Below are 14,079 nucleotides of genomic sequence, written 5' to 3' on the forward strand. Positions count from 1 at the left end.
TGATCACTTATGTCTTGGTATGCTTATCCTTCCTCTCCATGCTCAGAACGCACTATATCAGTCCCCGGACAGATCCCCCCCTTTACGAACCCCCCGAAACCTCAACCATGTCCCATACATGGACGAATTAATCATCTATTGGAAACTCAGAGGACCAGAGATGAAGAGTAATTACCTACTCTTATTTAATAGTTCCGCCTGGTCCCCTGATCATTAACAGGATGCACCTAAAAGTACTAATTCACTGACCTCGTGGAGGCGTTCACCTTGTTTTACTAGTTGAACGACTCCTACCACTTCTCCACACAGCGGTCCAGGTTACGACCGTTGACACAGGCCGGTTCACCCCCTTAATACTTCTAGTGGACGTGTTATTACACCTCCACTTCCGGCTACTCATCCCCCTACTCTTCACCTCCTCTCTCTATCCCTTCTACTCCTCCCATCCCCCTCCCCCCCCCACCCCTCTTTCCTTTAACCCTTTTTTTTTTTTTTTCCCTCCCTTTCTCTTCGTGATCCTCTCCGGCTTCACACTCCAAGAGGCTTCCTCATCAACTCACAACTACACATCCCCCATCATAATGACACTGCCAAAATCCAAAACGGCCGACATATCTTTGAAGCTTCTTTCACTTAACGCAAAAGGACTCAACACACCAGAAAAACGCTCCCAAGTACTGACCGACATGAGAGTAATGAAGGCAGACATAATATACTTGCAGGAGACCCACTTCCGCACCAACGCCATCCCCAAATTTTCCAACCACTTCTTTCCACATAGTTTTCACTCCACCTCTTCGATTTCAAAATCCAAAGGGGTCTCCATTCTTCTATCCAAAAACGTCCCAATAAAAATAACAGATTCCCTAATAGACGATCAGGGCAGATACATATTTCTAAAAGGCACCTTTAGAAACACCCCAATCACACTTATTTATAGTCCTAATTCGGCCCAGATACCTTTTTTTCGGAAAATTTCCCAACTTCTAACTACTTTCCAAACAGGAATACTGATCCTAGGGGGCGACTTCAACATCCCGCTCGACCCACTACTAGACACCTCATCAGGCACATCTCACTTGCCCTACAAAGCGATCAAACAAATTAGAAGGAGCCTCCAAGAGCTACAACTTCACGACACCTGGCGCACTCTTCACCCAAAAGAAAAAGATTATACCTTTTACTCTACCCCACACAATAAATACTCCCGTTTAGATTACTTCTTTCTCACACAACAAGATCTACCAATACTAAAAACTACCTCCATTGAACCAATGACACTATCTGATCACCACCCCATTTCACTCACTCTTAGCTTCCCGGAAAAGACCACCTACACTCCTATTTGGAGGCTAGATCCATCTATCCTGACAGACAAAACAAAAGAAACGGAAATTCGCACATGCCTAATCAACTACTTTAAAGAAAACGACACCCCAGACACCACCAAAATAACACAATGGGCAGCACATAAATGTGTCATTAGGGGGAAATTGATCTCCATGACAGCAGCAATAAAGAAAGAAAAGAAAAAGACACTGTCTGACCTCTTTTCAAAACTTAAACTTCTAGAAGCCTCTCAAAAAAAGAACTTAGCACAGAGAACCCACCTAGACTTAATAGAAACACGCACACAAATACAAGAAGAGCTGGGTTTCAAACTTAAGAAAAAATTCACACTATCTCAGAAACTCTTTTATGAGTTTGGAAACAAATGTAGCCACCTGCTTGCTCAGTCCCTCCGCACAAAAAGAACAAACAATACAGTACATAGACTATGCTCACAGACAGGAACTGCAATCACAAAAAACCACGACATAGCGAAAGAGTTCGAAAACTATTACACTTCCCTATACTCCTTAACCACAACAAATTCTGCATCAACACACCTGCCCAACAGACATGACAAAATAAAAACCTTTTTAAAACAATTCTCCCCAGGAAAAATTTCAGAAGAAATCTCGACATCCCTAGAATCTCCAATCTCCACAATAGAATGGGAAAAGCTATTAAACAGTTGAAACAAGGCAAGAGCCCAGGCCCAGACGGCATTTCGGCAATCTACTACAAGACATTTACAGAGACGCTTAGAGATCCCTTTCTTAACGCGTTTAACACACTCTCCCCCTCCAACCCGCTTTCCAAAGAAATGCTAGAGGCCCATATTGCAGTCATCCACAAAGAAGGCAAAGATCCCACAAATACAGGAAATTACAGGCCAATCTCGCTACTTAACGTAGACGTTAAAATATTTTCTAAAATATTAGCAAATAGACTAAGCCCCCTTCTACCATCCCTAGTGTCCACAGATCAAACAGGTTTTGTAATAGGTAGAGAAGCCAGAGACAACACAATAAAAGCGATTAACCTACATCATATTATCACTCATACCAACCAAAGAGGATTCTTCCTCTCATTAGATGCAGAGAAGGCATTCGACAGAGTGGCATGGGACTACATGACAGCAGTGTTGCAAGCCATAGGAATTGGTCCTTACTTTTCGGGACTGATCCTGTCCCTTTATTCGAACCCTATGGCCAGAGTAAGGGTCAACAACACTCTGTCGAATGCCTTCCATATACGTAACGGGACAAGACAGGGATGCCCCCTGTCCCCTATTCTATTTGTTCTCACACTCGAACCATTCCTTCGAAAACTGAAACTAAATCCAGACATTCATGGTATAACCACTCCCCATAAGGAATACAAATATGCTGCCTTTGCAGACGATGTATTACTGTTCCTATCACAGCCCCTGATTACCCTACCAGTCCTACTGTCCGAATTCAAACAATTCCAAGAGCTATCCAATCTCAAAATAAATTTTTCAAAATCCTTCGCACTCAATATTTCCCTCCCCCACAAGCTAGTAGACCAATGCAAAAAAAACTTCCCCTTTCACTGGGAAAAAGAAGCGATAACCTACCTAGGAATACAACTTCCCTCCAAACTTTCTGACCTATACATAAAGAATTATATACCCATTTTAAACAAGCTAAATGCAGACTTTAAAAACTGGAACAACCCATCTTTCTCGTGGTTTGGTAGAGCCGCGATACTAAAAATTAATGCCCTACCGAGGTTACTATACATCCTTCAAACAATTCCCATCTCAATCCCTCAAACATTTTTCAAAACATATCAATCAGCAAGCTCCAGATTCCTATGGGGACCTCAGAAACCCAGAATCAGCTTCCAACAACTCACCAAGCCAAAACATCTAGGAGGCATAGGGCTCCCGAATATCCTTAACTACTATAAGGCTACCCATCTGACTAGAATAGTAGATTGGAATAACCACTCAAGTCATAAGGATTGGGTCACTTTAGAAGCATCCCTCACAACACTACCGTTATCCTCCTCACCATGGCTAAATCCACAACACATACCTATGACTCTACTTTCGCACCCCTTAATAGGACCTACTCTTAAATGTTTTCAGAAAGTTAGCTACCAAATGAAGATATCCTCTACACCAGGTCCACTAACCTCTATAAAACTCAACCCAGATTTCCCTCCTGGAATGCATAAACACTTCCTATCCGAGAACTTTCCACAAGATAGCATAAAAGCACATCAATTCTTCCATCAAGGGAAAATTCTCACTCCCTCTCAAATCTCTACTCAGACAGGATGCCCACCAATTTCCCCCTGGACATACATTCTAATTGCTCATTTCCTACAATCAAAAGACAAACAAGCTACTTGTTCAAGACCACTTACCCCCTTTGAGACGTTATGTAACCAAAATAGTACACAGCCTCATCTAATTTCCATAACTCACAATCTACTCTTCACTAACATGCAGACTAGCCAGAACAGTGCCTGTCAAAAATGGGAAAAAAGACCTCTCTATCTCACTTTCAGAAACACAATGGGAACAAGCTCTTCTCAACATACATAAAGGATCGAGAAACGTGACCACACAAGAAAATGGATTCAAAATTTTCTCACGGTGGTATCGTACCCCCTCCTTACTAAACAAAATTTTCCCTGCTACTTCAGCGAAATGCTGGAGATGTCAGTTAGAAGAGGGTACACTACTCCATATTTGGTGGTCTTGCCCCTTGATACAAACCTTCTGGAAGGAGATACATAGAATCACTTCACAAATCACAACATATGATCTCGAACTATCCCCAGCCCAGTTCCTACTTCATATATCCCCGCTACCACATAAAACATACCACAAGTCGTTAGCAATGCATATGATAAACGCAGCGAAACAATGCATACCTATACATTGGAATTCCTCAAATACACCCACCCTAAGAGAATGGTTCACTAGAATCCGTAAAATTTCAGAAATGGAAGAACTAATTCATATAGCACAGGAAAACCCTACTAAATTCACCCGAAAATGGAGTTGCTGGCTCCACTTCCAATCGTCCTCTGACTATAATACATTAAATAACCCTTCGAAATAATATACATGGCCCACTCACCGCAATAAATGCTACATGGTCATACTTTTCCACCCAATCCTCCAAAACAGTTTTGCTATTACCCGAAATAATAACCGTGATGAAATATACAACACCCTAACAATCTTTTAAAATACACTATCACACCTCGGGACAGAAGCCGGAGAGGATCTAGGATCTAGGATCTAGGATCTAGAACACGTCATTCTCTCCCCCCCCTTTTTCCTTCCTTACCGTATCTAGGCCCTTTCACCCTCTGCCCTTTCCCCCTCTCCCATACCTTACTTTGTCCCCCCTCCCCCATATCATACATTTTTTAATCATATTACCCTAGAGATATCTAACTAAGATTGTGATATTGGTATTCACTATTTGCATATATCACAATAAGATATGACTAGATAGCATGAAACTTAGGGGATGTCAACCCTCTCCTCCGGACACAGTTTGAACCCAACTGGGGTGTTCGGGGCTGAGAAAAGACATCCTGAACTTCCCCCGCTTTTTCTACATAGATATCTCACAGTTTAAACTTATTACAACAGTACAAGTCATATTTTGTCATACCTGTTTTTTTTTTTGTATAAGGAATCCTGAAAGAATGTATTTCACGATATGACAAGAAGTACTACATATATCTGTAAACTGCAAAAATTTAATAAAAACAGTTTGGAAAAAAAAAAAGAATATTCATGTTCCAAAAATACTGCATTTTGTTTTGCTTGTCGAAATTTTGCCCCAAAAGGCAAGAGGCACAATCTGGACGCATTATTAACCACACAAGGTTTTAAAAATTGGAAACGTGCTTTAGATTCCTTCAAGGAGCATGAAAGAAGTGCTCTTCACAAGTCTAGCATGTTGGCATGGGCAGCTTGCAAAGATGCTAAACTGCGTGGAAATGTTGTAGAACAAATAGAAAAAGCTACTGAACTCCAAATTCGAAAAAGGCGACAATATCTAGAATGAATAGTTGCAACCACAGTGCTTCTTGCCAAGCAGGGCATATCATTTCGAGGCCATTTAGAAGGAGAAGGAAGCCTAAATAGAGGCAATTTTAAAGAGTGCTTAAATTATTTACGTAAATTTGATCCTTTCCTTCAAAAGTACAAGCCTCCAGGCAATGCTACGTACACTTCACCTTCATCACAAAATGATCTCATACAGTGCTGTTCAGAAGAAGTAACAAGTACAATTGTTAGGCAGTTAAAGAAATCTGGAATGTATGCCATAATGGCAGACGAAGCAAGGGATAAAAGAAAAGAGCAACTTGCTATCTGTGTATGCTTTGTTGAACCTGACACAAGTGCTGTAAAAGAACATTTCCTGGGATTTTGTGAACTGAAAGATTTAAGTGCAAACTCAATAACAGAATCTTTGGAAGATTGCCTCACAGTTAATGGTTTAGCCAATGTCCTCTGTGTTGCTCAAACGTACGATGGAGCTGCAGTTATGAGTGGCGTAATTGGTGGTGTACAAGCAAAGTTTCAGAAAAAACATCCTGAAGCTATTTATGTTCACTGTTATGCACATGAACTAAACCTTGTACTCTGCTATACCTGTAAAGCAATCCCAGAGGCTTCAGATTTTTTTCAAACACTAGAAAACCTTTATACTTTTTTTAGTGTTTCTTTTACACAGCACCAAAAGTTCATTGATGTTCAGGCGCAACTTGGACTAAAAGAAACAGAACTAGTACAGCTCTCAGAGACACGTTGGTCTTGCCAGATACGTTCCATTACTGCCCTAATACGCAACTTTACAGCTGTTGTGCAGTGTCTTAAAGAGGAGAAATCTGCCATAGCCACTGGCTTGTTGATTAAATTACGCAGGTTATCAATGCGTTACTGCCTTTTTGCATTTGAATTGTTACTGGGTACTACAGAAGGTTTCCATAAGTTGCTTCAGAAGGAAAAACCTAGATTTGTCTACTGCATTAGAGTATAAAAAAGATGTTTGTACTTCATTAAGATCTCTAAGAACCAATGCCAAATCAAGATATACTTCAAAAAGCTGTTTCTTTGTTTGACACTGACACTGAGAATCCACAAACATCCAGGCAAATTAAAAAACCAAGAATGATGGAAGACTTTGTGTATGAAGCCAGACCAACACCACGTGATCATTTGTCAAGTGAAGATGATCTTAGAACAAAAATCTTTTACCCTTGCTTGGACCGAATGCTCTCTGAACTTGACCATCGTTTCTCAAGCATTAAAGAAACTTTGGTCAAGGGCATTGAGGCATGCAACCCACTTTCTTCATCTTTTCTGTCAGAAGACATAAAGGCACTTGCACAACATTACAAAATTGATCTGCACTATGAAGAAGTAGTTGTTGCTAAAAACTTCTTTGAACGCAAAAAACAGGAAGGTGTGGTACTAACAGTACAGCACATTTGCAAACTTTTGGATCCTTTAATGTTTCCAACGGTTAAAAAAATCATGCAAATTGTCCTAACAATTCCTGTGAGCAGCTGCTCTTGTGAAAGATCATTTAGTGCTTTGAGACGTCTTCATACATGGCTCAGAGGTACAATGGGGCAAGCAAGGCTTCATCATCTTGCAGTTCTTTCCATTGAAAAGGGCATTTTGGAATCGGTGTCTGATGAATGTGTAATTGATCATTTTGGTAACAAACGATCACAAAGGCATACCTTGGTTCTATCAAGAGATTAACCATTACAAGCACTTCAGCTGCCTCAGTAAATTGAATTTGCTCCTGGCTGAAACTAATATTCTAAACTATACCTATAGTAGGGGTAGGGTAGCTAAAGAATAACAGTTAATGGTGGTTGGCTGTTTGGGATGCTATGTACAGTATCTCACAAAATAAGTACCCATACACCTCACATTTTTGTAAATATAGCTTTTCATGTGACAACACTGAAGAAATTACACTTTGCTACAATTGAAAGTAAAAGTAGTGAGTGTACGGCTTGTATAACAGTGTAAATTTGCTGTCCCCTCAAAATAACTCAACACACAGCCATTAATGTCTAAACCGCTGGCAACAAAAATGAGTTTACCCCTAAGTGCAAATGTCAACATTGGGTCCACTCCAAAGTCTTAATATTTTGTGTGGTCACCAATTTCTCGCACTGCTTTAACCCTCTTGTGCATGGGAGTTCACTGGAGCTTCAAGGTTGCTACTGGAGTCCTCTGGCTCTTCCACTCCTCCATGACGACATCACGGAGCGGAGCTGTTGAATGTTTGATACCTTCCGCTCCTCCACTTGCAGTTTGAGGATGCCCCAACGATGCTCAATCTGGTTTAGGTATGGAGATATGCTTGGCCAGTCCATCACCTTTAAACTCCTAAGTCTATTTCCCAAAGACAACCCTTGGATATGGCGCTGAAAACGTGCACTCTCTGACTCAACTTCTTTGGTCGACCATTGGCGAGGCCTGATCTGAGTTTAACCTGTCCTGCTAAACCGCTGTATGTTCTTGGCCACCATGCTTCGGCTCAGTTTCAGGTTATTCGCAATCTTGGAGCCAAGGCCATCTTTATATAGAGATCCTCAGTTCTTTCCCATGAGGTGCCACCGTGGCATGTATTTAGATCTTCCAGTATCAGAGCGATAACACCAAGTTTCACACCTGAGACCTTGTTGTAACACTAGCGACTAACGAATCACATGAAACTGGGAGGAAAAATGGCAAATTTGGCCCAATTTACCCCCCAATTTGGGGGGTATACTCTTGCCAGCAGTTTAGACCTTAATGGCGGTGTGCGTTATTTTGAGGGGACAAATTTACACTGTTATACAATCTGTACACTCACAAATTGTAGCAAACTGACATTTCTTCAGTGTTGTCAGATGTAAAGATAAAATAAAAGATTTACAAAAATGTGAGGGGTGTACTCTTGTGAGATGCTATATGTACCCCTTTATTGCAAAATTATTTCCTACAGTAAGACAATGTCTGAACAAGTACAATTGTTAGTGAATTTAATCGAATGCATGCCATAGTAGCAGACAAAGCAAGGAAGGGATAAAAGAAGGCAGCAACTTTGTATCTGTGCAAGCAATGTTCAACCAGACACAAGTGCTGTCAAATCTTTCAGTTCACAAAATCCCAGGAAATGTTCTAAGTGCAGATCCAATAATATTAAATCTTCAAAAGATTCTCTGGCGTATCACTTGTGTAGACAATCTCTTCTCTGTCTTACTCAGACATCAAAAATTAGTTACCAAAAATGGAATATTGTAATACTATACTACAGTTTAAAAATGATGGCACTTTACAGTAGATTGTTTACTATATGGTTAACGAGTTGTAATATTTGTAGTTTTACTACAACAAATTGTTTGCACTTTTATTTAAAGTTTTAAACTGGTGTATTTTCAACTCATGAAGCAACTTGCACTTTTTTTTTTGGTTTGTTTTTCAAGAAACTCCAAATTGTAGTGAATCAAAATACAAATGGCAAAGATCAAGCTATGGATACTACTAGTACTACAGTCGATTTTGGAGAATTTCTCCATATTGGTTATTTTTTCCTCCATTTAGCATTTTGATCTTTGCTATCGTTTGGAGTTTATTGAATAAACCACTGTTATGTGTTTAAGTGTTATAACAAGTGTCCTAAATATCGACAAAGAAACCCATGCCATGTTTAGGGTATTCTCTCCTTCCAGTATACCTCTATGAGTCTGACCCTAAAAGTGGGATAGTTCTATCTATACTATAGTCTATAGGCACCAAAATAACTTTAGCTTAATGAACCATTTTTTGTGTATTATTAATCCTGCCCCTGCAATCTGTCTCACTGCTCAATTCTCTGCCATTTAGCTGTTAAATCACTGAATATTTTTTTATTTTTTTGTTTTTCAGCCTAGTCATAACCCTGCCTTGTGTGACTAACACAGCTTCCTTAAAATGTTGCTGTCAAGAGACATCCAATGTTTAGAATTCCTTTACTGTACATTGGGGTTGATTTTCTAAAACTAGAGTGCAAAATGTGGTGCATCTGTGCATAGTAACCAATCAGCTTCCAGGTGGTATTGTGAAAGCTGAACTGAACAAGCTGAAGTTAGAAGCTGATTGGCTACCGTGCACAGCTGCACCACCAGATTTTGAACTCTACTGTTTGGTGTTTAAAAGTTATCTCCTGCACTGTAATTTGCCTTTAGGGGACACCTCCCGTATCGTATGTGCTTAAGGTTAAATTTACAGAGGAGATTAAAAACCTCTACAGTGAGCAAATTCTGATGGGAAAATTAAACCCTTTTTTTTCCATGGCTGTGTCAGTCACATGTAACTAGGGCTGCCTGCATCCATTCAAAGGACAGAAACAAAAGTGTTTCAACGCCTAAATGGCAGAGAAACTAAAAGGTGTATGGGTGGGGTGGTCTATACACAAATGGATTAAGCTAATTTTGTTGCCTCTTACCTATAGTATCCCTTTTAGTAGTGAATGGACGTGTGTAAACTGCCTTTTATGGATAGTTTTGGACTTCAAGATTTTAAACTGATGTTCACATCAGTCAGTACCTTGTACTTTTTTGGTTGTTTTTTTCACTAAACTCAAAATTCTAGTGAACCAGAACCAAAAAGGCAAAGATCAAGCTAAAATTGGCAAGCTATGGCTACAAGGCGAGTTTGATAATTTCTCCATATTAGCTATTTTTACCTGCATTTTGCTCTTTGCTATAGTTTGGCATTAATTGAATAAACGCGCTATGTGTTAAATGAGTCTTGTATAACACATCACGTGTCTTAAATATTGCCTATGACACCCATGCGGCATGGGTTCATTGAGGTTGACTGGAATGAGAGAATAACCTAAACATGGCCATGTCCATGCCATGTTTAGGGTATTTTCTCCTTCCAGTCTACCTCTATGACCCTTGGGCCTTGTTCACACCTATGCATTTTTATTGTTTTTTTGCATTTTGCAGATTTGCACTACAGTCTATTTAACATTGTTTCCAATGAAGCACACTCTGTAGTGCAAATATGCAAAAAGCACTAAAAATGCATAGGTGTGAATCAGGCCTAAAAGTGGGATAGTTCTACAATATTTAAAAATATACTATAGGCACCAAAATAACTTTAGCTTAATGAAGCACTTTTGGTGTATGAATCATGCCCCTGCATTCCTACATGCTGTCTCACTGCTCAATTCTCTGCCATTTAGCAGTTAAATAACAGATTTTTTTATTTTTTTTGTCTTTCGGCCTGACTGAGCCTAGTCATGCCACTCACACAGCCTCCCTAAAATTTTGCTGTCAAGAGACATCCAATGTTTAGAATTCCTTTACTGTACATTGGGGTTGATTTTCTAAAACTAGAGTGCAAAATGTGGTGCATCTGTGCATAGTAACCAATCAGCTTCCAGGTGGTATTGTGAAAGCTGAACTGAACAAGCTGAAGTTGGAAGCTGATTGGCTACCGTGCACAGCTGCACCACCAGATTTTGCACTCTGTTTTGTGTTTACAATTTCTCATCTGATTCATGCACTGTAATTTGCCTGTAGGAGCCATCTCCTGTATGTCATGTGCTTAAGGTTCAATTTACAGAGCACTCAGAGGAGATTAAAAACCTCTACAGTGAGCAAATTCTTATGGGAAAATTAAACCCTTTTTTCATGGCTGTGTTTAACTAGGGCTGCCTCACCTGCATCCATTCCATGGACAGAAACAAAAGTGATTAAACGCCTAAATGGCAGAGAAACTAAAGGTGTATGGTCTATACACAAACTGATTGAGCTAGTTTTGTTGTCGATTACTTGTAGTATCCCTTCTAGTAGCGAATTGATGTGTGTAAGCTGCATTTTATGGGTAGTTTTTGAATTTTATATTTAAACAGATGTGTATTTCACATCAGTGAGTACCTTGCACTTTTAAGTAGTGAATTGATGTGTGTAACCTGCATCTGTTTGTATTGGATGTTGATAACTTTGTTTTAAGTATAATAAAAATACAACTTATTAAGACATTTTGTATGCTTTTTTTTTTTTTTACTTGAGACAAGTTGATAGTCTGAATTTACTCTTCTGCCAATGTGTTTTGGTGTGTGCATTGAACAAAGGGGATGTGTGTGAGCAATGCCCAAGCATATTTTCTATTTTGCTCCCTGCATAAGATTACTACTGACTTAAACATAGGTTTATATAATACTCGTCGTAGGTGAGGTCAGTGTATGTCAGTTAGCCAGGTCAGTGTAGTGTATGTATGTCAGGTAGGTAGGTAAGGTGAGGTCAGTGTATGTATGTCGGGTAGGTGAGGTCAGTGTAATGGTCAGTGTGTCAGTTAGGTGAGTTTAGTGCCCATCATTGATGGGCAGCACTGGTAAGCCAGGCAGCAACCAGCAAGTTAGCTTACCCCCCACCACACAACCCCACCACCCAGCCAAAAACACCCGCGACATGACAACCCCGGATCCCCCCATGGTGCCACCATCGGCCTTCGGGCTGAAGCCCCTGGTCTTTTTGACACCTAGCAACGCCCCTGTACTCTGGGCTGGAGACAGGTACTCTGATGAGCTGGAGACAGGTACTCGGGTACTCTGATGGTCTGTAGATAGGTACTCTGGGCTGGAGACAGGTACTCAGATACTCTGATGGGCTGGAGACAGGTACTCGGGTACTCTGGGCTGGAGACAGGTACTTTGATGGACTGGTGACAGGTAATCTTTATTACTGGGGCAATCTTTGTTTTTTACTGTGCACTGTAAATCTGTAACTTGTGTTACTGCAATCACCTCCTCACACAGGATCAGTGTGTGAGGAGAACCCGGGGTTTTTTGACATTTGTTACCAGCTGTGATTGGACACAGCCGGTCACATGGTAAAGAGCTAATCTCATTGGCTCTTTACCCTGATCGGGGATGGACTGTGTCAGAGTGACACCGAGTGATCCCCGATCGCCATGCTACGCGCCCCTGGGGGCGAGCACGAGCAGCGTGCACAAAGACTTGTGACCGGCTGTAATTGGACACAGCCGGTTACGTAGTAAAGACATTTCCATTGGCTCTTTACCCTGATTGGGGATGGGCTGTGTCCGGAGGGAAATGCCTCAGCCCTGATCTCCTGCACTGTGCATCCCGGGGGCAGTGAGAGTGGCGAGAATAGGTGGATGTCATATGACGCCCCCCGGAGGCAGGTAAGGTTCCTGCCAGCGTCATTTTACAATGCTCTGGTAGGGAAGAAGTTAAACAAATGTATTGTTTATGTGACACTTTGGTACCCTTCGATAACCTCTCCAATTTGTCCGTATTACCTGGAAGCAATCTCTTACCTGGATTTTCCACAGTCTTGATTGTTTCATCCACTGCATTAGGAAAAAGGGGACAGAAAAGTGGGTTATATTTACCATTGAGTGTGTGTGTGTGTGTGTGTGTGTGTGTATATATGTGTGTGTATATATAGAGATAGATATATTAATGTTTTTCTAATAATGAAAAACCCTCTGCTACTGAAAAACCTAGACCCTTGCAGTTTCTTGTGAGCCTCTATAGGCAGGGGCCAAACAACTTCTTAAAGAGGGATCAGTAGTAACTTCTGCTTTGGGAGGCATGCGAATAACACCCACCCGTTCGGTTTGCCGTTTCCCACCTGGTGGTCGACTTTGCAGGCTCGTATCACATTGGGCCATACCTCCCTCAAGCCACAACCCCATTTAAGCTCACACAGCTGTTGGATGTCAGACGGCAAGCAAGGCAACTCTAAGCTCTTCAGGACATTTATGCCCAGGACTATGGGTATCGAGGACACAACTGGACTGTGGGTAACCAGAACCCCTACTTGGTCAAATATCTGAACCTTCAACCCAAATGATGGGTAAGTTGTTGGCTGTTTTCAAGGACAACAATGTGGCATAGACTCCCTCAACAGCTAGTTCTGGCCAGCTCAGTAGATTGTTTTAACCACTTTAGCTCCGGAAAGTTTACCTTCCCTTCATGACCAGGCCATTTTTTTGCGATACGGCACTGCGTTACTGTAACTGACAATTGTGCAGTCATGTGAAACTATCCAAATAAAATGTCCTTTTTTTTCCCAACAAATAGAGCTTTCTTTTGGTGGTATTTGATCACCTCTGCAATTTTTATTTTTTGTCCTATAAACAAAAAAAGGCCAACAATTTTGAAAAAAAAGCAATTTTTTTACTTATTGCTATAAAACATATCCAATAAAAGAAAATGTAAAAAAAATGTAATTTCTTCCTCAATTAAGGCCAATTTGCATTCTGCTACATATTTTTGGTAAAAAAAAAAAAAATCCCCATAAGCGTATATTGATTGGTTTGAGCAAAAGTTATCACGTCTATATATTTATGGAATTTTTATTTAATTTTATTTTTTACTAGTAATGGTGGCGATCAGCGACTTATATCGGGACTGAGACATTGCGGCGGACAAATTGTGACACTTTTGACACTTTTTTGGGAATCAGTGACATTAAGACTGCTGCCACACTGGAGCGGACGGGCGTTGAAGGTAAAAACACCGCTATTTTTAGCGGCGCTTTACCGTTGTTTTTGCTGAGGTTTTCGCCCGCTAGCGGGGTGCTTTTAACCCCCTCTAGCGGCCCAAAAAGGGTTAAAATGCAGCGGTGCTTTGCCGGCAGTTCGGCGGTGCTGCCCATTCATTTCAATGGGCAAGAAGGGTATACACCGCTTCTTTACTGCTCCAAAGATGCCGTTTGCAG

The 14,079-nt window shown here is 40.8% G+C and overlaps 1 protein-coding gene across 7 annotated transcripts in view; it reads right to left on the bottom strand.

The window, feature by feature from the left end:
- The window catches only part of LOC141148316 (uncharacterized), a 254,846-nt gene that overhangs the window by 60,295 nt on the left and 180,472 nt on the right, over positions 1–14,079 (bottom strand). For 3 of the 7 annotated variants that reach the window (XM_073635638.1, XM_073635636.1, XM_073635637.1), the window contains exon 6: positions 12,671–12,703. The exons of the other annotated variants lie outside the window; for them this stretch is intronic. In XM_073635638.1, coding sequence (XP_073491739.1) covers positions 12,671–12,703 — 33 coding nt within the window. The remainder of the gene's footprint in view (positions 1–12,670; positions 12,704–14,079) is intronic. 7 annotated transcript variants of the gene reach the window in all.

This window comes from Aquarana catesbeiana, linkage group LG06, assembly GCF_042186555.1.
Source record: "Aquarana catesbeiana isolate 2022-GZ linkage group LG06, ASM4218655v1, whole genome shotgun sequence".
In the NCBI taxonomy this organism is placed as follows: Eukaryota; Metazoa; Chordata; class Amphibia; order Anura; family Ranidae; genus Aquarana; species Aquarana catesbeiana.